Here is a 22,646-nt window from a genome sequence, read left to right on the forward strand (position 1 = left end):
ATAGAATGCTTGACTGTACACTAAAAATTCCACATATATTTTTTTTAATAAAACAGCTTCCCAAACATGTTTATACTTTATTTCACATGTGGAAACACCCTTTAATATTTTTCAAGTACAACAGTTAGCAATAAAAGGGACAATAGTTCACACTGCTGAATTCACATTTCTTATACTGTAATTTCATATATATATAAAAAACAAATTAATAGAAATTAAAAACAGTTTGTGTAAAATACCTTTTGTCCTTTTATACAGAATCATTTTTTGTCAACAGTATCTTCTTACAAGATTGGCAGCAGTCTGCATTTCAAAGACTTTGTGTATTGACCACATGTATAAATAACGCATCAGTAATTGTCTCTCTTTTCTATCACAAAGGGAGCAAACAAAAGAAAATAAAATAAATATGACAGAAAAAAGGAAAGGATATTTCACAAGCAGGTCAGGTGACACCCCATTTGATCATGTCTAAAGAGAGAATGAATGTAAACTCAGGTAATGCAGTAATTCACTCAAGCCCTTCACAGCTTGGAGTTAGACTGCGGCCATAGGTGAAGGTTTAGCTATTGTTATTTTGAGGGGAAAAAAACGTACAGGAAACGACCACTCACAGGAACCCTCTTGGGGATGGACACAAGAAGAAAGATGGCGAAAGTGACCAGGTCTGGGTAACATTAAATATGTACTTGCCTTCTTTTGTTAATGGTGACAATGGGCTTTCAAGTACAAAAAGAGGAGAGGAAAGGAGGAATTCTCCCCATGGCAGAGTGGTGACAGGATAGGATGGAGTAAGTTGTGATTCACATTCTGCATTCTTTACTGCAGTGGTTAAAAAACCCTTATGTTACATAACCCAGTACATTTTCACGATTGCTTTAGGAGTCATGTTATTCAAATAACCACCAGCAGGGACTCTTTTTGAGCGGTAAAGTTTGTCACCAGTTGCACTCTTTTGCAGACATACTTGAAGAAACGTTGGAAGGCTAAAAACGAAAAGAAGGTCCGGCACCCTCCATTTCGACACAGCGCAAAGTAAAATGAGCAGACCACGAGTCAGAGAGAGGGAGTGGCCTCGCGAGCAGCTGTCTTTGGCAAGAGGTCCCCGCCGCCGTCGGTGGCGTCTGCCGCGCGGGCGGGCGGGCGCGCCGTGTTCATGTCACCTGCGCCCCATCTCACTCTGTCTCATGAAGTGAATGTTGTTGATGCTGTCCGCGAGCTCGGGGTACTGGTCCACCGACACCACGAAGTAGCCGTCGTAGCCCTGCACCCGGCCGGTGCTCAGCAGCTGCTGCCGCTCGCCGTCGGTCCAGGCACGCGAGCCGTCCTCGCCCTCGCGCAGTCTCTGCCGCTCGCGGGCCCAGGCCTGCGCCACGGCGCGCTGGCGGGCCAGCTCCAGCACGCGCGCCTTCTCCTCGTCCACGCTGCTGCCGTAGCGCGTGTTGAGGCAGAGCGCGCCGTGCTGCAGCTGGATGTCGGTGATGCGCCTAGTCCTGCCGCCCAGCACCGCGTTCACCTGCGACACCGTCACGTTGACGCCCGTCTCCAGCGTGCGCCGGCCCGTCGTCATGCCGATGAGGGACAGGTCGGCCTCCGCCGGGCCCGGCTTGACGAAGAAGTGCGTGTCCACGCCGCCGATGGTGAAGTGCAGGTCCTGCAGGTAGGTGGCGTCGTTGAGCACCGCCGCCGTGCGCCGGCCGTCCTCGTTGGCCGCGCTGATGATGTCGGTGGTGACCCGCCCGTCACGGAGGGCGAACTTCACCCCCTTCCCAAAGATGGAGCCCCCAGAGGCGAAGAGTGTGTGTCTGGGGAACTGCGGGCACCCGGCGCCGCTGGCACTGTAGATCTGACCGAAGCGCTCCAGCTTGACGAAGGCCTTCACCTGCCGCTGCACCTCACACTGCACCCCGAGCACCGACTGCAAAACAAGACAGCCAGTAATTCTCTGAGCAGCAGCATCACACACACACACACACACACACACACACACACAGACACACACACAGCTAGTGCAAGGGGCACTTGTTAGCATATGTCAAACACCATTCATTAAGGATACACAGAGAGCTGTTGCTGGAATCCCTTATCTTTATCTTATAAAGCGATTCAAAAATAGCAGCCGTGCTGTTCTGTCGGCTCTCCAGCTACGATCCCCTCAGCATTTCGAACTCCTACTCTCCGGTTTCCTCGGCGTATGTTACGTTTCCGGCTAGAGCTCTTGTGTGAGGAGTCACAGCAGGAAGCTGTCTCTCTTCCAAAAGTTTCTGCAGCTCTGCGTTTCTTTCAAAGGAGAGGATCATGCTGCTTCATTAACACTTCAAACGATTTCATTTTCCTCTGTCCTGACTACCCAGCATTATCCATTCTTTTTATGTTAAGACAGGTGCGTGACTGTGTGCCGGGCAGGCCATGCACTCTGCCGATTTCTGTAGCCTGTTGAAAAGGCACTGCCGAGGCAGTCTGCCACCCTAAGTTTTTTTCCTTAATGTTGAGCTCATGCTAGCACGAAGGCTTGTGACATTTTAACAGTGGCACAAGGAAGCGATACAGTTTCAGAGATGTGACTGCGAAGAAGAAGCAGGAATGTACGGTATAACTGCACACCTCCGGCTCGAGACCTCGAAATCTCTGGTTAACAGCACACTGGCACACTTAACCGAAGGCTTGCGCATCTACTGAGAAAATTCAGTGTGAAAGTATGTTTTATCCCCACTTGAAATCCATCTCTGTTTAGATTAATGCTGCAAATCAATTTTATATATGAATCTGTGATTTTTATCCGATGAGCATGTACTTGCGGACTGGCTGCTTAATGTAACACATTAGACAAATGGACTGAATGCATTTATAGCAGAGGGATGGGCATCGTTACCCCACATTTTCTTGTGCCAGCTTTTGCTGAACAACTTATTCTCAAATGAGAAAATGTTTGTTTCATATATGTTGAACACTGCATGTTTGTGATGTACGCTGTTATTTGACACATGGTTATGGATCTGTCTACATACTTGCAGGGACATTGCATTGTTTTTCCCCCGACGGACTAAGATGAAACAATCTTGTCTGTTTGTACTATTCAGCTATACGTAAGAACTGTAACCTATGAAAGTCGCTCCGAATAAGACCGTCTGCTAAGAAATAGCAAACTTGTAAACAGCTTTTCAGATGGATCGCAAACTTTGTTGAAGTTTCCCTACAACTTTGAAGTCTAAATTTTATGAAATCAAACCATAGACCAGAGACCATTTAATGCTTAGTTTGAAGAACCTGTAGTAGAGTTCACGTTCAGCTTGCTTGAGTTTGAGTTTCTTTGATATGATACATATGATGATAAATAAATGCGTGGAAGTTTTCCTTTGGTAACCAGCCTGTTATTAATTTCATGTCTAGACTGCTACAGCCGTAATAAACACCCATTGTCCCATGTTCAAAATAACTGGCAGCTCATTAAAGCAATGGCACTTCGGCTGAATTCAACGTGTTTACAATACAGATTAATTTGTGACAAAGGTGTTCCTCTGTTCCCAGCTGTTCACATGAAACGAATGCTGAAAAAATAAGAGAGCTGAAACACCCATCTGATTACCACTTCCTGCTGGAACTTTAAAAAAAAAATCAGTAATTCATGGCCAGACGGTCAACATTCTGTATGTTTCAAACAGCCTGTCAAAATGCTGTACCCTTTTTGTGTGGAAGCATTTATTTTCATTAATTAACTGAAACATCACAAAGATGACACCTGAACTGTAACTGCAACAAACAGGTCTTCATACAGCATTTGTAGTTATTTGGACTCCAAAAGGCAACTTGGCCACTGCAAGTGAGGGGACAGTGAGACTTCAACAACCCCAAAATGGCTGGAGCTGTCATGTGCCATCGGTGACTGTCTGAATTGATATTTTGATATGGAGAGCCTGTTAATTGGTTCATATCAGTGATTGGCAGCAAAGAGTAACTCTACACATACAGAGTTCATGAAGCCTCACTTTTTGAGCACTAGCCATTGCTACTCTTTGTTCTTCCAAGATTCATCAGCCAGGAAGACAAAATAAGCTTTGCTAAAGAAAAGGAAATAGTTGGGGAGGCATTAATTTGTTATTCATTTACAAGAAGAATGACGTTTGAGAAATGGGGGAAATGTGTGATTGACGAACCAGAAAGGAAAGGATTGACAACCACAGACAGAACGAAGAAAGCGCAAAAAGGAAACCAGCTGTTAAGTGTTTTTTCATGATTCTGGGGGGACCTGAGCTTTGCCTGGATGTATTGTTTGCAGGACTGAGAAAAATCATTGTCTCTAATATTCCTTGACAAGAGATCCGTCCCCAGAGAGGAGCTGCAGTAAAAATAGACAATATGGCATGAGGGAAAAGCATGCAGACTACGGCCAGGCAACACCCTGAACAAGCACCGGCAGGAGAGGGAGACCGTAAACAGCGGCGCTTCCTGCCGCCCAAGAGACAACAAATTTGGAGAGGGGGCAATGTCTTGACAGGAACCTGTGGCAAAAAAAAAAGAAAATCATAGCGTGGCTCCGACGGTTTCTAATTCCATCCTTCTGCTGGTTTACTCTCTGCTACTGGCCCTGCTGGTGTGTGTGTAAGAGAGAGATAGACTCTTCTGGGTGGCAAGACAAGCTTGGCTCACCCACCGCCCGTTTACCGCACCGCAGCCACCAGGCATGCTTCCTGCCAGCAGCGACTAACGACCACTCTCCTCTGGAAACATTTGGGCTGCAATGTGAACGGGTCTGTGATCAGTAAAATGGCAATCACAGCAGGGATGCCATGGCCCTTGTCTTGCTGGCTTCTGGATAGTAATATTCAATCTGCACACTTTTTATGCTTCATTTTATATGATGGTCCATTACATGCTCCCATAATGGATGTTTTTTTTTACATACAATTCTTTAAAACTTCTGTTTAAGTGCATTGTTTCATGCACTTTATTTAACTGCACATAGCAAGTAAAGGCTAATGTGTGGCCTCATCACGACCTTCTCCTTCAATAGGGGAAACACATTACGCTAACAACACAACTTCAAATGCCTCCCTGAATGCAGCAAGGCGCTCCAAGGCCTGGTCCTGGGACTACACACCAGCAGATAAGCACAGCGATCATCTTCTATTCCGTTTGTTCTTCCAGCCCTTTAATATTAAAAGCTGCCCCAATAACACAGATCCTGCTGATCACACATACCACCACAGGGTCTTCTCTCAGTAGAATAAATGACTACCAGGACCAGCACCAAACATTAAATGTCATTACCGGCACTGCGGAGGGAGGAGGTCGACCCCCTGACAAACTGTCAGTGTTAATGCCCCCACCTGAGGTCACAGCAGCCGGCAGGGAGGGGGAGAAGTTTGCCATTGTTGATTTTGAACTGGGTTGTCTCTGGCTTTGTGACACAACATGAGACCGCGGGCCATTGTCTTTTTCTTCATTAAGAAGACAACATTTGAAAGACATGTGGAGAGGCAGAGATTGGGGGTGAGGGGGTTACACTCTGCAGGCAGCTCTGGATGAGAGCACCTACTTAGCTAATGTACTAACTCAGGGAAGCTTATGGGTGTCCTGATTATTCAGAATCAACCTTGTAAGAGCTGTTGGCTTGGTGTATGCTTATTACGTCCAGCTGAACACTTTGACCTGGCATTCATTTCAATATTCTTACTTTTGCATCAGTATATGAAATGAAAAATTACATGCCCCAATCAGATACACATGTTAAATGGTAAGAGTATGGTACACTGCTGTTAATGTTTCAGAGGACAGCATGTGGTTTCCTTTAAATTCACCCCTAATACTTGTTTATTATATTCAAAAAAAAGACTGCAATGCCCTCCAAAAAAGGTTATCTGAACGCTCCACAAGGACTTTAAAAGATTAAGTGCTGTTGTTACATGGGAACACGCTGCTAATTTTAATTTTGAAAGGGTACTTTTACTCAACAAATTACCAACTGTACCTCTGAAACAATCTTTCCTTAGCGGCTCACAAATGCCTCCCAGTTATTTCTATAAAACAGCATGACCTCTCACGAGTTATGAGCACTGTACCTTTGTAGAAGTGAGTCTCTGTATATATATATGACAGGAGCTGTAAAAGGGTACATCACACTAAAAGCATCCAGAGAGAGACAGAGAATAAATTTCCTTTTCTAGCGCTGCAAGGTGACTTAAACATTTTAAAGTTTTTTTTTCCAATTTTTATTATTTTAATGAATGTTGTTGAATGTACATGGACCTCATTTTAAATCAAGTCATGGTGACGTCCTCTAAAATGCTTTTGTGGTTGATCTATCGTAACTGCTTATTTGTTACCCAGTATTTCAAGAGCCCACTAAGCCAATAATACATTCAGTTCCACTGTGATGTTTTCTCATATGAAAATGTTCACCTGTTCATCTGCAGATTTCCGAGCAGCAGAAGGCTGCCTGAATGACCGAGAGTTGCAGCTGGGTAATGTAAGACAAAGGAGTGCTTTACTGCACTGTGTATCACATTCTACATCATTACTGCCATCCTAGCTGGGGAGGCTGAGGCCTGAGAAGGCCTGACCTGGCGTGGCCCGTTCTGTGTTTTAATTACCCAGACAGCCTTGGAAAAGTACTCTGCCCGTTTGTGGTTGGATGAATGTCACTGTGCCAGTGGATGTGTTGTGCTGTCATTGCCTTCCTGCTCCGCAGAGTGCTGGTGCTGTAACCCAAACCCAGCTTTATTATTCAACTGACTGAAAGGCCTGGGCGAGAGGGGGATTGTGTCGCGTCCGGTGCCTCTTTGACTGTGGAGGGGAGGAGGGGGGTTGAAAGACAGAGCTGAAATCAATGGCCAGTGGTGGGAGGGAGGGTACTAATCCACAGCTCAGCTGATAGTTTTTCCATTAAAGAAAGTGTTGCAGGAGGAAAGCTGGGCAGATTGCCCCCTTGCGGCAGGACAGCAATGGAAAGTCTTTGCACTGAGTGCAGTAGCAGTCTTAACGCTAACTCGGCTCCGTTGTTGGAGGTAATTACCAGGGCCTCTATGGAAAATATGGACACAGCGGGTCAAGCAGATGCCGATGAAGATCGAACCGGAGGGAGCACTGAAAGATGTACAGACAGGTTACCTTGCTGCTGTCCCATTCCTGGGTCTTGGTCTGTGTGCGCGTGAGCTCATACGATGGCTCCATCGCCTCCGTGTCAGGCTTGGGGTACCCCGGGATGACATTGTACAGCTGGAACCCGAACGTTAGCAGCCAGCTGTTTACATCTGGAGAAGACGACACAGCCAAAATGGAAGAGTTGAGTCAGTGATGGAACCCATGTATACCTAATTGGGTGAATATCCTTACAGGTCCTTAGGAACAAGGAATATATCATAAAAATAATAAAAATGACACATCAAATTATATGGAATGTGTTGCCAGCATATGCCAAAATCTACAGCCTAATTTCAGAAAATTTTGAGTCACACACTTCCTGATTTATAATGCCACATATGTTATCATAAACTTTCATTTATAAATTATAGAAATTATAGAAATGTTAAAATTATGTTCATTGCAAAATATATTCAATAACAGATACAAAAAGATATATGTAAAAGTAGGCATGCAAAATTTCTATGTTATACTACATATTTTAACAATATACTGAAAATGTATTTCTTACATTTGGAGATTGGATGGCTCACTAAATACTCAAATACTACTGATTACCATAAGGAGTGTTACCTGATAATCATAAGAAGGCAAATATTAGGCATGCTAAGTGTCTGCTCTAAAGAGGTTCATGACACACAAATGCATTTTATACCAACTGACTGCACCATTGCATCAGCCTCCAAATTATGAAAGGTTTTCCAACACAACCACAGAACCATGGGGGGGATTTTCATATACAAGTTCTCTGTAGTTCAGTTCCAGCTATAAACAGTACTGTTAATTTAGATTGCAAATGACACATTCAAAGGATTATTCTTTGAACTTTTTTAAATACCCAAAAGTTAATTTGAGCTCTTTTGATGCCGTGCGGTCCCGATTTAAATATCTGTGAGCAAAACGGAGCCGAACAGGGTACATCATCCTAGGCTTTCTGTTTTGGGCCTCTGACTCATTCTTTTGGGTTTTTTTGTGACACACAAGAGTAGGCAACCCTAGTTTTGTGCCAGGGAGGATTACACTTTTCATCCCAATGGAGTCTTTTAATTGGATAAATTAGCAGGCTGAACTAATGCAGGTGACAGACCTATGTAATGCGCAAGACTCCGGAACCCCAGGGACCAGCTTGCCGTTGGTGGCCCTGGGTTGCAGAGCATTCATTCCCTACTGTTACAGAGGTGTTATTTCCCCTCTGCTGAGGGAGAGTCTTTGGAGAAATTGAGTCATGAATCAGAAGCCGGGGTTCTGTCACCGACTGTCACCTGGCCCCCATCATCGATGGGCGTTTGACGTCAGGCACAGGTACGAGGGTGGCTTGTTTCGGAGCATCAGAAATGGCAGGGAGTATGCATATCAAATGCAAGCAGCCCGTCAAATGCCCATCTGCAGTGTCACTGATAACAAAGCAAGGAAAACAAGCAGATGATAGAATATTGAAGGCTTGTCACTGTGTATTGGCTGTCAATAGGGATGCTGAGGATGAAGACCTTTCTCTGCTGGAGGAGACGCTGTGCAGAACAAAGCTATTTGTGCAGTATGCAGATTCGAAAGACAAGCTGACATGAAACAGCTTTGATATATTTGACTGTTTTGGCCAGTTTCTCCACTCAGAAAAAAAGCCATAATGAGGTCATAAACAAAGCTAAGTACAATGCCCTTGAGAGTCTCACTTTAATACTGAGGTCATCAATCCACAATTTAGCAAGCATCTTGAGAACATTCACAAGGAAACTTTAACCTATACCAGAAATCACTGTATTACTTGAAAGCTCAAACTTGTTTTGTAACTTATTGTTGCATCTATTTGTTAGATGTACATTACATATATTGAACTGTATGGGTATATAATATCTGCCAACCTTATGAGACTTCTAACATCTTAAAAAGCTCCAACTTCTATATATTCCAACTTCTGCCAGACTTATTGCAATTCATTTTTGTTCTTATTGCACTCATTTTGTATAAGAAAATAAAAGATGAACACATGATGTGATTTCCAAAGCAGAGTAAAGAACAAAGCAAACGGGCCTCAGTATTGATTTCATAATTTTCGTAAGTAGCCTAATACATATCTCCATTCTCAGAAATGACGGCTCAAATCTATAGCTCCTTAGTCAGGCTTATGTCACGGTCATTACAGGACATCCTTGCCAAAACTGAATTCAACTCACTTAATGCTGAAGACACTGTGGAAATAACCTTTCGAAATGGAGATGGTTTTCATAGTATTTTCATGCCCTGCTGGTGGACCGATCACCCTCACTAAAAACCCTGTTTTATGAGCAGAGGTGACATTTGGAAGAAGCCTTTTTACAGATCATCTGTTTTATGGCATCTCTCCACTTTAATCTTTCACATCTTACTGCTCCTGGCAAATTATATCTTTTTCGGACGTGCTCCAAAAAAGCATTGGTGGTTTGAGGTCGGGGACTAAAGAGCCATCTTTCCTGACACAGACACCAGCAGCGAAAGAGCCTTTTGGACACGTTTAAGTTATTTGCTACTGACGGTGAACAGTTATGGCGCACTTTTGTCACTATCTCTTCATTCTGCATTGTGGAACCAGACAAAACCCTTTTAAAAATACATTTGTTTTAGGACAATGAATATACCCCCGTCTTAATTCGCAAAGACAGAATGGAAATGTCAGCGCCATCAATCACAATTGGGGGAGCGGGGCGGCCATTGTGCGACGCCGTGGAGCACAATATCTAAAAGTCTGCTTAACATTCAGCCTCCCAGACAGAGCCGTAATGGCGGAGAGCCGAGTTTAACGGCTCACTGTTTAGCTTGGTAATAAATGCTGCCACCACACACCGCTGCCTGCATATAAAGAGAGGGGAAGGCAGGTCCCAAGATGTGAGGAATAGCTGCAGATGTAGAGGTATCCATCAAAACAAGACACGAATGTGAATACTTCTTAATGGCGCCAGCCGTCGTCCTTTCATACCCCATACTTACACTTGTTCCTCATCAATTTTTAAAATACTGTATAATAAATTACATCCGCCGGGGTGTGTAAAACTACTAGAAATATAATAAGGCCTTTGCATTTGGAAAAAACTGAAGTGAAACTAATGTTTCTGCCTCACTTGTCTCAGAATGTACGCTGTATGATCTTTTTTTCCTTGTGCAAAAATACAGTTATATTCGCCCAGCTGTTGAAGAGGTGGTACAATGCTGGTCCTCTGTTGTGGTCAAGCGTTTGGTTGGGAAATACTGGTGGCCATTTACCTCCTTCTATTATGACATAACAGAAGTGGAGTCAAGGGCTGAGCAACAGAAGACTCACTGCTTCATGCTGTGCTTATTTTTGTGTGCTTTCAACACGAATACCCCCGTACAATCTCAGAAGAGCAGGACATATTTGATGACCTACAATGTCATTCTTCAAAGAATAATGGCAACTAAAGCCACAATACCTGGATGTCCACATCACAGGCTTTCACGCAAACATCCCAACTGTGTACCAGCCTGCCTTCATCTAAGCAGAAGTTGCAGGTTCAAATTCCAGTGTGACATTGTTCTTGAACCCTTCAGCAAGATGTTTAACCTGAATTGGTTCAGGGATTATCCATCTGTGAAAATGATAATGTGCGGCATGCAAGTGCACCCAGAGTAGCCAATAAATCATGTAACATGATACTGCAAAAAGTGACCCAGGATGACCCAGCAAGCTGGGGTCCCAGTCACTGGATTTGCCAGCTCACCTGTCATGTAGCACTTGGTCTCCTGGCTGCTGCTGACGGGGTTGTTGCTCTTGAACATGTAGAGATTGAAGGGCACGATGTTGTTGCTGTTCAGGCGCCCCCAGACGTCGTGGTCCGGGGTGGTCCAGCGGCCGGCGAGGACGTCGTAGTCCCTCCGGCCCATGTGCACCAGCTTGGTGAGCGGCTCGTAGAGGCCGCCCTGGTACCCAACGATCAGCTGGAAACTGGGGTTGGAGTCTAGGTAGACCTCGCCATAGGCCGTGTGCAGAATCTGTTTGATCATCAGGCCCGTCGCGCTGAAGACTGCTAGCGGTGTGCCGATGTTGTCGCACGCCACGTAGAACTCCTCCCCACTGCTGAGCTCCATGGCGAAGAGGTGGCCCTGCAGGTCATAGTAGAGCGAGGTGATCTCCGAGCTGGAGTGGTTGTACATGTGTGTCACCCGGGTCGGGCTGGACAGGTCCGCGTAGAAGAACTGCAGGTGGTGGCCGTAGCTGCTCTTGCTGGACACCCTCCTCCCCAGGCCGTCGTAGCGGTACCGCAAGCTCCAGCCGGCCACCCTGTTGTAGGCCTTGATGAGCAGGCCAGCGGAGTTGTACTCAAAGTACTCATTGCCCCTCTGCTTCAGAAAGCCATCCTCATCCATGCGGTACTGGATGTCACCGAGCCTGGTGATGCGGTCCCGCAGGTCGTAGCGGAGCGGGGTAAGGCGGGCACTGTTGCCAGGGCTGAGAAGGTGGAGGTTGCCATTCAGGTCGTAGCTGTACCGCCACAGGGGCTTGTCGTTGACGGAGACTGTCTGCAGCTGTCCGTCGGCGTCATACTCATAGGAATAGCGGGTGGTGTTGGCATATGGCCCCACCTTCAGCTCCTTCCCCACCACCCGGCCCATGTTGTCGTACTGCACCATCATCCAGTACATGAGCGAGCGGAAGATCTCGTACTGCACCTCCTTGACGCGGCCGTAGGCGTCAAAGTGCTTAGTATGCGTCATGACAGCGGTGGTGATGATCTGGTTGATGTCATAGTAGATGACACCGAACTTGCCGAACTGCTCTGTCTTGCCAGACACGTCGTCATAGCGGTAGAGGTCGATGGGCAGCGGCGTCTCATTGATGACGGCCTGCATGCTGGTGACCCGGAAGCTGTTGTCGTAGTTGTAGTCGAAGCGGGCGTTCACCATGCCCTCCTCGCTGAAGCGAAAGATCTGCCGGTCGATGAGTGGGCCGATCTGCCGGTACCGGATGGTGCAGGTGAAGCCCTCGTTCTGCAGGTTTACGGTCTTAAGCATGCCCGCCGTCTCATCGTAGGAGAAGGCCACGCGCGTGGTGTCATACAGGATCTCCAGCAGCTTGGACAGCTTGCCGTACTTGTAGACGATGCGGCGGCCGGTGCCCAGGTAGGTGGTGCGCAACAGCTGGCCATCCTCGCTGAAGTCCTGCAGCATCGAGGCGTTGCCCTCCGGCGGCCTGTATGTGTTCCTGTAGTACCCGATGGAGCGCGTCGTCTCCAGGGTCTGCCGTGCCACGTTGGGCATGGTCACGGAGGACAGCCGGTCATTCTTGTCAAACTCGAAGATGTACTGTCTCTGGCTGTAGAGCAGCAGCACCATGGACTGCAGGCGGATGGGAGAGAGGGAGAGGGGGAAGAACACAGCCTCTTTACACACATGGAAATTCTGTAGCATCCTGCACATTCATGAATACTTAAAGATTCCACACTCTTTTCTATGGTCAGTCAGTCATACAAGCATAGCACGTATAAATGTGTTCCACTCACATGACAATACTGAGAGCTTAACCTTTGGCCAAAGAGTCCTTCAGGAGTCAACAGTAGATGAGCTAAATGCTAGTTCTGAAGAGGGGTGTTCATACTATGCGATTCAACACCATTTTGGGATATATATGGTAATCAATATTCAGAAACTTTTGAGCAACAACGCAAGTATGCAGTTCTGTGAAGCATTCCAAAATATACAGTTTTTTTAGACGTTTCAGTGATGATTTTTCAGTGGAAGAAAATGGCATCCTTTCCAGTAACAGAGAAAGCATGTCCTTGCTCAAGATCACTGTGCACCTTGGTGACATTTTCCTGAATAAGGGTTTAAGAATAAAATGTGACTTGGTGACCTTGGTGCACAATGTGTCTTACATCAGAGCAAATTTTCAAAAAGTATCTTATTTTTTAACTGTAACATAATAGGAAAAGTACTTCAACTATTATCAATGGTCTTAGAGTTATTATTGTCTGTAACATAGAAAAGGCATTGTTTTATATTAGATCTTGAGTGTGTCCGCAGTTCCACAACGCATCTAAACATTTACCAGTGTGTGTTAACGACAAATCAGAGTTGAAAGTCCTGCTAGAAGCACATAGTTAAAATAGATGTGTGCATAACTTAGTCAGCTCTTGTACATTTAAGTCAGTATGTGATGAGGAAGTAATACAAATATGTGCACAAATACAAGAAGACAGTGTTGCTTTTTACTACTGCTGTAGTGCCAAAAGAGGTATGAGTGAACACATCCTTCCCTAGAAAGCCTGTCTAATCTACACCTAATGGCTTGGAAAAAAAAACAAAACAAAAAAATGATTTTGGTGATAATAAGAGTAGGAAAGTTGTTTAGAGGAGGTGAGGAGGTTATTTTGTGATTTTGAAAATAAAAGCGATACGCCTTCTACTACATGTTGCGCCTGACAGTGAAGGTTCCTACTTACTAAAATTGTAAGGAAGGCAAACCATTGTCTTTTAACACTTAAATAATAACATGTGCACATCACAGCCATTTCATTCCCAGAGAGATGTGCGCCTTCATTAGTTGGTGGTAAGTGACATTTTTCTGCTTTCTACCGATTAGTGCAGCTCTGGAAAAAAAAAAAAAAAACACGCTGTCAACCTGTCTGTTGCAACTGTCTAATCCTGGGAGTGTGTGTCAGATGGCGTTTGATGACATTCTCACAGATGTCTCTGGATGGAACAGGCAGACGAGGAATAAAAATCAGGGACAGACAGAGAGGTGAAAAGTCGATCCTGAAAAAGGGAGTCAGAGGCTTGATCTCTGTTTTAAGAGTTTTTCCCCTTTCAAATTGCACATGAAAGAGAGACGAACACAGTCCCCCCCATATTTTTTTAATCTTTCATTAATAGCTGAACAAATTTGAGGCGGGCAGCTGAAAGGCAGTGGCCTTGTGCCAAATGCTGCTGGGAGATAATTGGGGGACCACCTTTACCTTCTCTAAGTAGGTGTAGCTCCAAGACTTGCCGTCTGCAAATATCTGGGAGACGATCCTGCCGTTCTGGTCGTACTCCATGCGCACGGACATGGTGCCCCTCTGGATGCCGGCCACGTGCCCGCCAGGGGAGTAGGTGACGTTGACGCCATTGAGCCGGCTGCTCGGCGCCCACAGCGTGGGCCTGCCGGCCTGGTCGTAGTGGATGCGCAGGGTGAACTTCCTGTGGTCGTCGTAGACTTTCTCCGTCCGGGTGATGCGGTCGAAGTCCAGCGACAGCAGGTTCCTGTTGTGCACCTGCCGAACGATGAACAAATAAGAAGACGCCACAACCAGTTGCAATGAACAGAAGAACAGAGCGAGGACTGAGGAAACACTACATATAATGCTGCAGGAAGAAAACATGGCGCATGAAAGCATGTCAAGTTAGTGCTCTTCAGCGTGAAATAATTCATATCTCCAACGAAGAAATAAATGAAAGAATAAATAGAGCACACCACAGGAACACAGGAAACACTATATGTAATTAAAAGCATTTTATTTCCTGGAATGGGGTGAGGAGAAATACAGTCTCTTTCTCTTCACAAGGGGAAAACAAGTCTATTCAGAAAGAGCCCAAACAGCAAGTGGGAATGTGATGAAATAAGCCCCAGCACCTCTGGAGAAGCATTATCAAATGAAGATGACTTTTCTTCTCACTTAGCTGTTGTTGTAAATTGAGAAGGAGAAAAATCGATTCTACTTTAGTGCCACAGCAGTGGAGGCCTGTGAACGCTGCTTGAGTGACAGCCCATGGTTGGTCGCAGGGGTTTAACTTGATTGTAATACACGAGGAACCGGGTGACCTAGACGTTTGGTGTGAGCAGACCCGAGGTGCTGCCCTTATCAGTGACTATGCTCAACCAATCAATTATCTAAAGCTTCAATCAGAAATTGATCTACTTTTTATAGGAATTTGTATGTTGCTTGATTTTATATTGTAATTTTGATTTTCTCTGAAAAAAAAAGTGTTTTTTGTATGTCATTTTTCAGTAATGTTTAGGCTGATAACTCAAACATCTTAAATGTGATGTTATTAATGTTCCTACTAATTATTCTGCCATTATAACTGCATCACAATGTTACCAAGAAATAACAGATTTAAACAAAAAACCTAGACTGACAGCCATAACTAACTTCTCAAAATTGCCTAGTTTGGTTCTATGAGAATATAAAAAAGCAGGGAAAGTCATTTATTTTTAAACAGACCTGTGAATTCAGTTTGTATGGTCCCAGAGTTACATTTCCAAGTAACTCTTGCCTTTTAGCCCACACCTCAAACTGATTAAAGCTTTGGCGATATGTAAATGTTAAATTATATTTGTAAGGTTATCCACTTAAGTAATCCAGTGATCTTTTCTCAGAGAACAGCCTGTAGTGTTCTTTTCCACACTCCCACGCTCAGAAACAGAAAACCAGTCTGGAGAAAAGTCAACAACCGCAGTCTTCCGAAACGCACCAATGCGACAACCAAATCCGTCTCTACCCACTGCCCTAGAAGGTCACTATCTGCAGTGTGCCCTAGTCGGGGGAGGGGAGGCGGGGGGATGCGGACGGATGTGGTGAGCTCTAATTAAAACTCCTGGCTGATTTGCTCCCCATGCTGCTCCTTCGTGTCAGCACCAGTAATCTGTTAAGGTTGATTAATCGGTTCGGCTCTCTCAGCCCACTGCTCGGTGCAACCAAGTCTTAGAAAAGGGGATTTTCTGGCTGTCTCTGGCTTCCTTCCAGTGGCATGGGGATGAGCAAGCCGCTTACGAGCAGGATCTGGCACTCCCTTTCAGAGCCACGTTCAAGGGGAGGAGGAGGCTCCTGTCTGTAAAGCAGTAATTACACTGGGGCCAATTAATGTCACTAATACCTAATTGAGGGGATTATTTTACACTGAAGGCACCTAGTTCATTAACTAGTTCATTAGCAAGAGGAAAATCCCCCCTGGGGGTGAGACTAAGGGGGTAGAGATCCCCGTCTCACTCCTTTCCATTGGAGGCCAAGGAAGGAACCACACAGCACATTCATTGCTGTGGTTGTGGCCATTTTAAGTTCTCTCTCAGGCTTTGGCACCTTTCTTCACATTCAAAACAAACAAAGAAAAAAGCTCTGTCTGAGTCACTACAAAGAAAAGTGAACGTGATCCAACAGAGGTCATTTAAGGCTGGAGGATGAGGATAGCCCCTCATATGATTGCTGGTCTTTGAGTTTAATCAGTTTTAAGGTTATTCTTTATGCCTATATAAACAAAAACACTGCCATAACATTGCAGAAACAAATATTCTATGATTTAAATAATATTTTGTGATAGCTGAAAAACAGGCATTTTATGAGGACTGCTTTCGCTGTCATTATTGCTTTTGAGCCCAGGTGTTAGCTTTGCAGTGAAGCTCATATCGCGGTTCCCATCAGAACAGCCTATACACATTTAAACATAACCCCCTTAGGTGATCTGAGAACGCTGAATACAGACAGAGTACTCCTAGTGGACCGTTTCTTTTTGTCTCTTAAATGGTAGTCTGGTTGACTAAAATGACAGGAAGACACTTCTGGGCCACAGGATAGAAGGAGACCTGTGGAAATGGAGGACAGTTATATGCTGCATTCTGGTTCAACACAGACCCAACAGTGTGGAAAAACTCCTTCCAAGGTAAGGTCCTGGCCCACCAGGGGCAGGGGTTGCTGCAGATTTGGTTCCACCTGTCAGATTTGCTTCTCTTTGGCTTTCAGCACATTGGGATACTTGTTTACATGCTCTCCCATGTGAGTTACATCATTCTTTCTACTATCCCTAAAGGGGTCACCTTATCCTTAACCTAAATCCTAACCCCACCTCTGATCCTCATCCTAAACTTAATCCAAGTTCAAACCCTAATTCAACCCCAAACCCTAAACCTGACCCTGACCTTAACCCTAGGAGGTACCGATTCCGATAGACAGAACCTGATTTCATGTGACGTCAGAATCCCAAACTAAGATTTTTAATATGGCATTTAAACACAACAGGCGTAGAGATTGAGGGGGGGGGGGGTCCCACTGCAGCAATATTCCAACAAACTGCTACCATATTTACATTCATCAAAGCAATCAAAACGCTCTTCTGAAGTTTGCCACTCCCGTCCAGTCAAACGCTATCGAGGAACAGAAACGCAGGCATCTTCAAAGTTGAATTAGTTCCACACTACCCTGCCAAAGCTTTGACCGGTATTAATGACACAGAAACACTTGCCTTTTTAACATTCAGCAGAAGCCGATACAAACATTAGATAATCATTAAAGCATCTTCAATGGTTTAACCAAGATTTATTTTGCTGAGGAAAAGTCTTATCGTCACTAGCACATTAATTATTCATGCTGTCATAATTTATTCACTAATCCCCACATGTCTAATGGTGTTCATTTTAATAAATCCTTGCCTATTTTACATCTCCTATCAGTAAATATTTAAACTTCTGTGTTTAATGTCCAGCATGTGGCCTGGATTTATGATATTTTTATGTGAAATGTGTTCCCGCTGCTTCCAAGAATAGTAATATCTTATTTGCTCAGTGTAGGATTTTCCCTGCATGCATAAAGACACAGGCATCCATAGACACACGCACGGCTGTCTCACGACTTGCATGATGCTGTCTACCTGAGCAGAATATTGTCACATGAGCGCAGGTAATATTTCTGCCTACAAAACAGTACTTTTTTAACAGTAGCAAGTGCAGGCAAAGCTTTCAGACCAAATGGATAGCGACTTTAAGCTGAGCCCATCTAGAGACGATGACCCTGAAATGCACCAGACCCAAGTTAATGCTCAAAGTCGTTATGCAGAAACTGTTCTTAGTGACAGCCACATTTGTGCATGGCCGGGGACCAAGACTGAATAAATACACTGCTTACAAACTGATATTTGCACCCAGTGTGAGAGGAATGAGTGAGTGCTGTGAGAAGTCAAACACTGTGAAAATCATGTTTCACTATCATATCAGGCGAGGCACATCTGAAAGATGCATTTAGTGGCCCTCAAACGCCTGTGGACAATAATGGCAAAATATGAACAAAAATCACACAATGCTGTAAGAAGGAAAACAAGGAAGAGATACAGGGAGAGAAATAATAAAGTGGAAGGAAGATGGAAAGGAAAAAGAAAGAGACAGAGAAAGAAAAAATGACAGAAATAAAATGCTGGGGCCAGCCATTCGGTCTCGAAAGCCTGATAATGCAAGCCGCATGACAGATGTCAATTTGTCAGTGTTCTTTCATTATCGTCACCCTCAGTGCATATGATTTAAAAGAGGCAGATGCCAGTTTGATTGGCAGCCCAACTGAGCGGATGGCAGCCGAGAGAGCACAGGAAGCCGATCCCTTTACTGTTAAGTCTGACAAGAGACTAGTTTCCACAGAGACACAATATTTTCATACCCTGGTGCAACCAATCACAGGAAGCTCGGCTGCCCTGCAAAGGCCAGACCAACCTACGCTTGAAGCTAAAGCTGCTGTGCTGAGGCTTGGCAATGATTCGTTTAGCTGCAGGATATGGTACACATGCGCACACATACTCACCCGCAGGTATGCATGACCACCCATGTATATGTATGCGCACGCACACACACTCACACACGGACACGCATACAGACACACACACACCCACTCACGTGAACACATATAAGCACAAACAACTGCATGGACACACGTACAGGAAGGTACACACACACACACACACCCGGCCCCACACACAGACACCACTTGACACCCTCTCAAGGTCACCCAATGACTCAGTCCCTTGGCAGGGATTCCAGCTCCTCATCCCTCTGTTCTGGCCATTAGGATGACCCCATTTCCCATCCCACCCCTGGGGCCACTGTCTGCTACATGCATTAGAGGCTTTTGCTTCCAGAGAGACGAGAGGGCTATTAAATGAACAACCAATGACAGACAAAGTGGCACCTCCCAATTAGCTCTGCTTCAGCCTGCCACAGTGCCACTACCAGCCTCTCTCAGCTTAGACACCTAATGATCGCCTCACCTCACAGAGAGCAGGAAAAACCAAAACAAAACAAAACGGGGCCAAATTTCATTTAAACAAATTTCAAAATGGAAACATCCAAATGTTCTTTGGTTCTTTAACCAAGGCTAAAACAATTATTGGGATATGTTTTATTCTTCTGGTGTAATGTTTTTTAATGCATGTCATTAACGGTGATTTTTGGCACCGCCTGCAATGTGTACACTGAGCTGAGATTGAATCTGGGCCCCAGTTGCCATTCAAGTCACAAATAGGTCCTCTTGGCTTTATATTCCATTAGTAAGTGTAGAGGATTTGCAATTCTGAACTGGTGCCGTGGCTGTAAAGGCCATTTTATTTGATCCACTTGCCAACTAGGTCACACAGATTGATTGTTTCGGTTACGTTTCATGAGGGACCGGCTTTGCCATTGGAATCCCAAATCGCAACACATTTCTTGGATCTCTGGACCACCGGACCACAGAGTGTTTGGCCACAAAGAGGTACTGCCCCCCCCCCCCCCCCCCCCCCTTTTTAAAAGCAGCTTAACAAAAGTCAATCCAGTGCTTACATCCAGGTGGGAAAATAGGGGTGTAGGTAAATGGAAAACACCCCCTCCGAAGAGCGGCGGCAGAAGACTGTGCTCTGTATGTGCAGCTTCCTGCCACTTCATTAGATGCGCTCTTGTTACTCTTATATAGGCTGCTCTGGATAAGCAAATGACAAATGTCTACGAAATGACAAAGTGTAAATGTAACGAAAGAGACTTCTCACTGCTCCCCTGAAGAGGACTGACAGTTGAAATGCATTGTAGTGAGAAGGCACTCATGAGGCACTGTGATTGCTTTGACATTTGTGCAAGCTTTGCGCCACAAATAAAACCCCAGGAAAAAAAAAAAAAAATCATCGCATGTGAGTATGAAAGGCCTCTCCCCTTTTGCCTATATACGCTTCCCATGGGTTATGGTCCACACTGTGTACTTCCATTGCCCTGGACTAGGTGTGAATATACACGTGCGGGTAGATGAAAATCACCCTTCAGAAACCAGCAGTGGGGTAAGTATGGGCAGTCCCAGGCCTGGGGGAACACAATATATTTTTAATTTTAGCTCAGCCTCAGCTCTTAATAATTTAATTGAGGTCATTATGAGGACAGTATTTCAGCTCACCTGGTGCACCAGGTGTACTGTACGTATGCATTGAAAAGTAAGTGTAAACCCGACAGCACAGCAGGCCTGAAGGAGAGGTTTTGGCCGTGCCTGTACAAAACAAAGCAAAACGCAGGCCTTTCCTCCAGATCAGGGCATATGCAAAAACACAGCGCCACAATCGTCAATTAATTCACACCAAAGGGGTGCCGGTGGCGGTCGAGGGCTTAGACCCTGCAAAACAACGGTGGAAAATAAAACCCAATTTGTCCCCCTGCTGGACAGGCGGCACTGGTGCACCCGCTGAGCTCTGAAGAGCATAATCAAGACATAATTACATGGTGCAGAGAGAAGGTAGCACACACACAGACGCCATGCACCACCCCAGGGCCAGGCCGATGGGGAGGGCGGAACAGCTCCAGTGTGTGTTACTAAACCCAGCGGCCATTAGTTAACTCAGAGACTTTAAGTGCTACCTCCTCGGTGGTGAATGCCCACAGTGGAAGAGAGCCACTTTCCAGCTGCACCGCCTCCCCTACATTAAAGCTAAAGCGCAATGAGGGCGTGAGTGTCAGTGTATGTGTGTGAGTGTGAGTGTTTGTGTATCTTTAGCACCCTCTGTGTGCACTACAGTGTCTGTCTGTATTGCGTGATGCTGTAAATCTACCCGTGGTGACCTTTGTCTTCCTATCTCTAGCATCATATGTGAGTTATCCCGCAGGCATGAGAGAACATACCCAATGCACATGCACACAGGATGTACGCAACACTGAAGCTAGGTCTGTTGTTGCCAGCTCACCAGCACTGGTTACAGACAGCAGGTGAAACAGTGATATCAGCTCTGGGGGAAAAAAAAAAAAAAAAACAAACAGCCTGGCTCTTAATTGTGAGTTTGACCCATAGTGGCTACTTGAATCCCACGTAATTGTTTTTCCTGCCTTTAGCGGCGGCCTCAAATGCGGTCACTTAGTAACGTGGCCGTGAGCACGGGGGCCTCTGAGTGGGCGCACGGGCCAGAGGCGGCCCGCGTGGGAGTGTGGGTCTGAAGTGCCCAGTTAAATGCCGTTTTTTCACTACCCAGAGCCCCCTGAACAGCTTGAGCTTGTGCTTTTTCCCCCACACAGATGTGTCATCCGCTCACACAGCCGGACGTTTTTCTGAGGCGGTTAAGGCGGGGCCAGGGGGACGGACTCACCCGTAGCCGGCGGCCGAACACGGTGACCTGGCCCCGGGCCTGCTCCTTGCGCTGCCTCCACTCCACCAGGTTGAGGCCGTTGTCGATGGGTAGGGTGACGTTGCGCTTGCTGACAGTGGGGTTCACCGTACCGGCCAGCAGGTGGGGCTCCGTGTGCAGGGACACCTCCATGCCGTTGGCCAGCACTAGCCGCAGGGAGCCGTCCAGGCCAATGTAGTAGCTGTTCCGTACTTGATCTGTGTGTCGGGGGGGGGGTCACACACGCACACACACAAACACACACACAGACAAAATAGCATGTTTTGTGTTACACAGAAGTGAAATGTTTAGTGTAAAGTGTAAATGTAGTGCAAAGAAATAAGGCAGCACCACTTTCCAGAAAAGCAAGAAAAAGTAAGCTCCACTGAACATGTCTGTCTCCATAGTAATGTCTGGGACCTGGCTGTCGCTGTACCCTGCTGGTTTAGATATCTGTAATCAGTGGAAATGACAGATTCAGGGGATACTTGAACCAACACTGTAGCTTGTGCAGTCGCTGAGATATTAATACTAATATTACTAATACTAATATTAAACCTGTCTGACCCACCGGTGGGTCAATGGGACCCAGGGGGTTAAGGGCTGTTGTGAGTAATGAGTCACCAGAGAGGAAGCTAATTACTTGATCGCGCGCACTTTTGAAAACCAGACTGCATGCATAGACACAGGCGCGTATGGACGGGGGACCGCGATCCTCCCGACAGCTGGGTTGGAAGCGAGGAGAGAGAGAGGCACGGGTGAGGATCTCGCGAAAAAACCCAGGGCCGCTCCTCTTCTCACAACAGCTTGCGCCGAGCGCTCTGGCAAATGGAGGCAGAGTTTGGAGTCATCTTACGCCAGGGCGTCCGTGATTAATGAGCCGTTCAGGCTCTCTCTGTCAGAGAGACTCCAGCGAGCGCTCGAATTCCCCCTGGCTGCGGGCTTCCAGGCTCAGGAAGGACAGGGCGAGCCGGGTGACCTTGCGGAGCCCCTGGCCTCTTTCCGTCCCTGTCAGATGGCCACTTCAGGCAATAGGCAGTGCCCTCCGAGGTTCCGCTTCTGCCATGCTGTTTGCCCAAAGTAAGCTAAAATTGTGCTGATCAGGGGGATTTTATTGTACCACATTCATGCACATATACTCGCGATGACATTAACTGTGTGTGCACGTGCCATTTGAAAAA

General features: G+C 45.9%; 1 protein-coding gene across 7 annotated transcripts in view; it reads right to left on the reverse strand.

Annotated features, from left to right (window-relative positions):
- Positions 1-301: 301 nt before the first annotated feature.
- LOC118774279 (teneurin-4-like) overlaps positions 302-22,646 on the reverse strand; it is a 185,787-nt gene continuing 163,442 nt past the window's right edge. For all 7 annotated transcript variants that reach the window (XM_036523508.1, XM_036523510.1, XM_036523511.1 and 4 more), the window contains 5 exons: positions 21,448-21,683; positions 14,082-14,378; positions 10,851-12,465; positions 7,108-7,250; positions 302-1,918 (listed from right to left, as the gene is read on the reverse strand). In XM_036523508.1, coding sequence (XP_036379401.1) covers positions 1,160-1,918; positions 7,108-7,250; positions 10,851-12,465; positions 14,082-14,378; positions 21,448-21,683 — 3,050 coding nt within the window. In that variant the 3' untranslated portion in view covers positions 302-1,159. The remainder of the gene's footprint in view (positions 1,919-7,107; positions 7,251-10,850; positions 12,466-14,081; positions 14,379-21,447; positions 21,684-22,646) is intronic.

Source organism: Megalops cyprinoides, chromosome 3 (assembly GCF_013368585.1).
Source record: "Megalops cyprinoides isolate fMegCyp1 chromosome 3, fMegCyp1.pri, whole genome shotgun sequence".
NCBI classification, from domain to species: Eukaryota; Metazoa; Chordata; class Actinopteri; order Elopiformes; family Megalopidae; genus Megalops; species Megalops cyprinoides.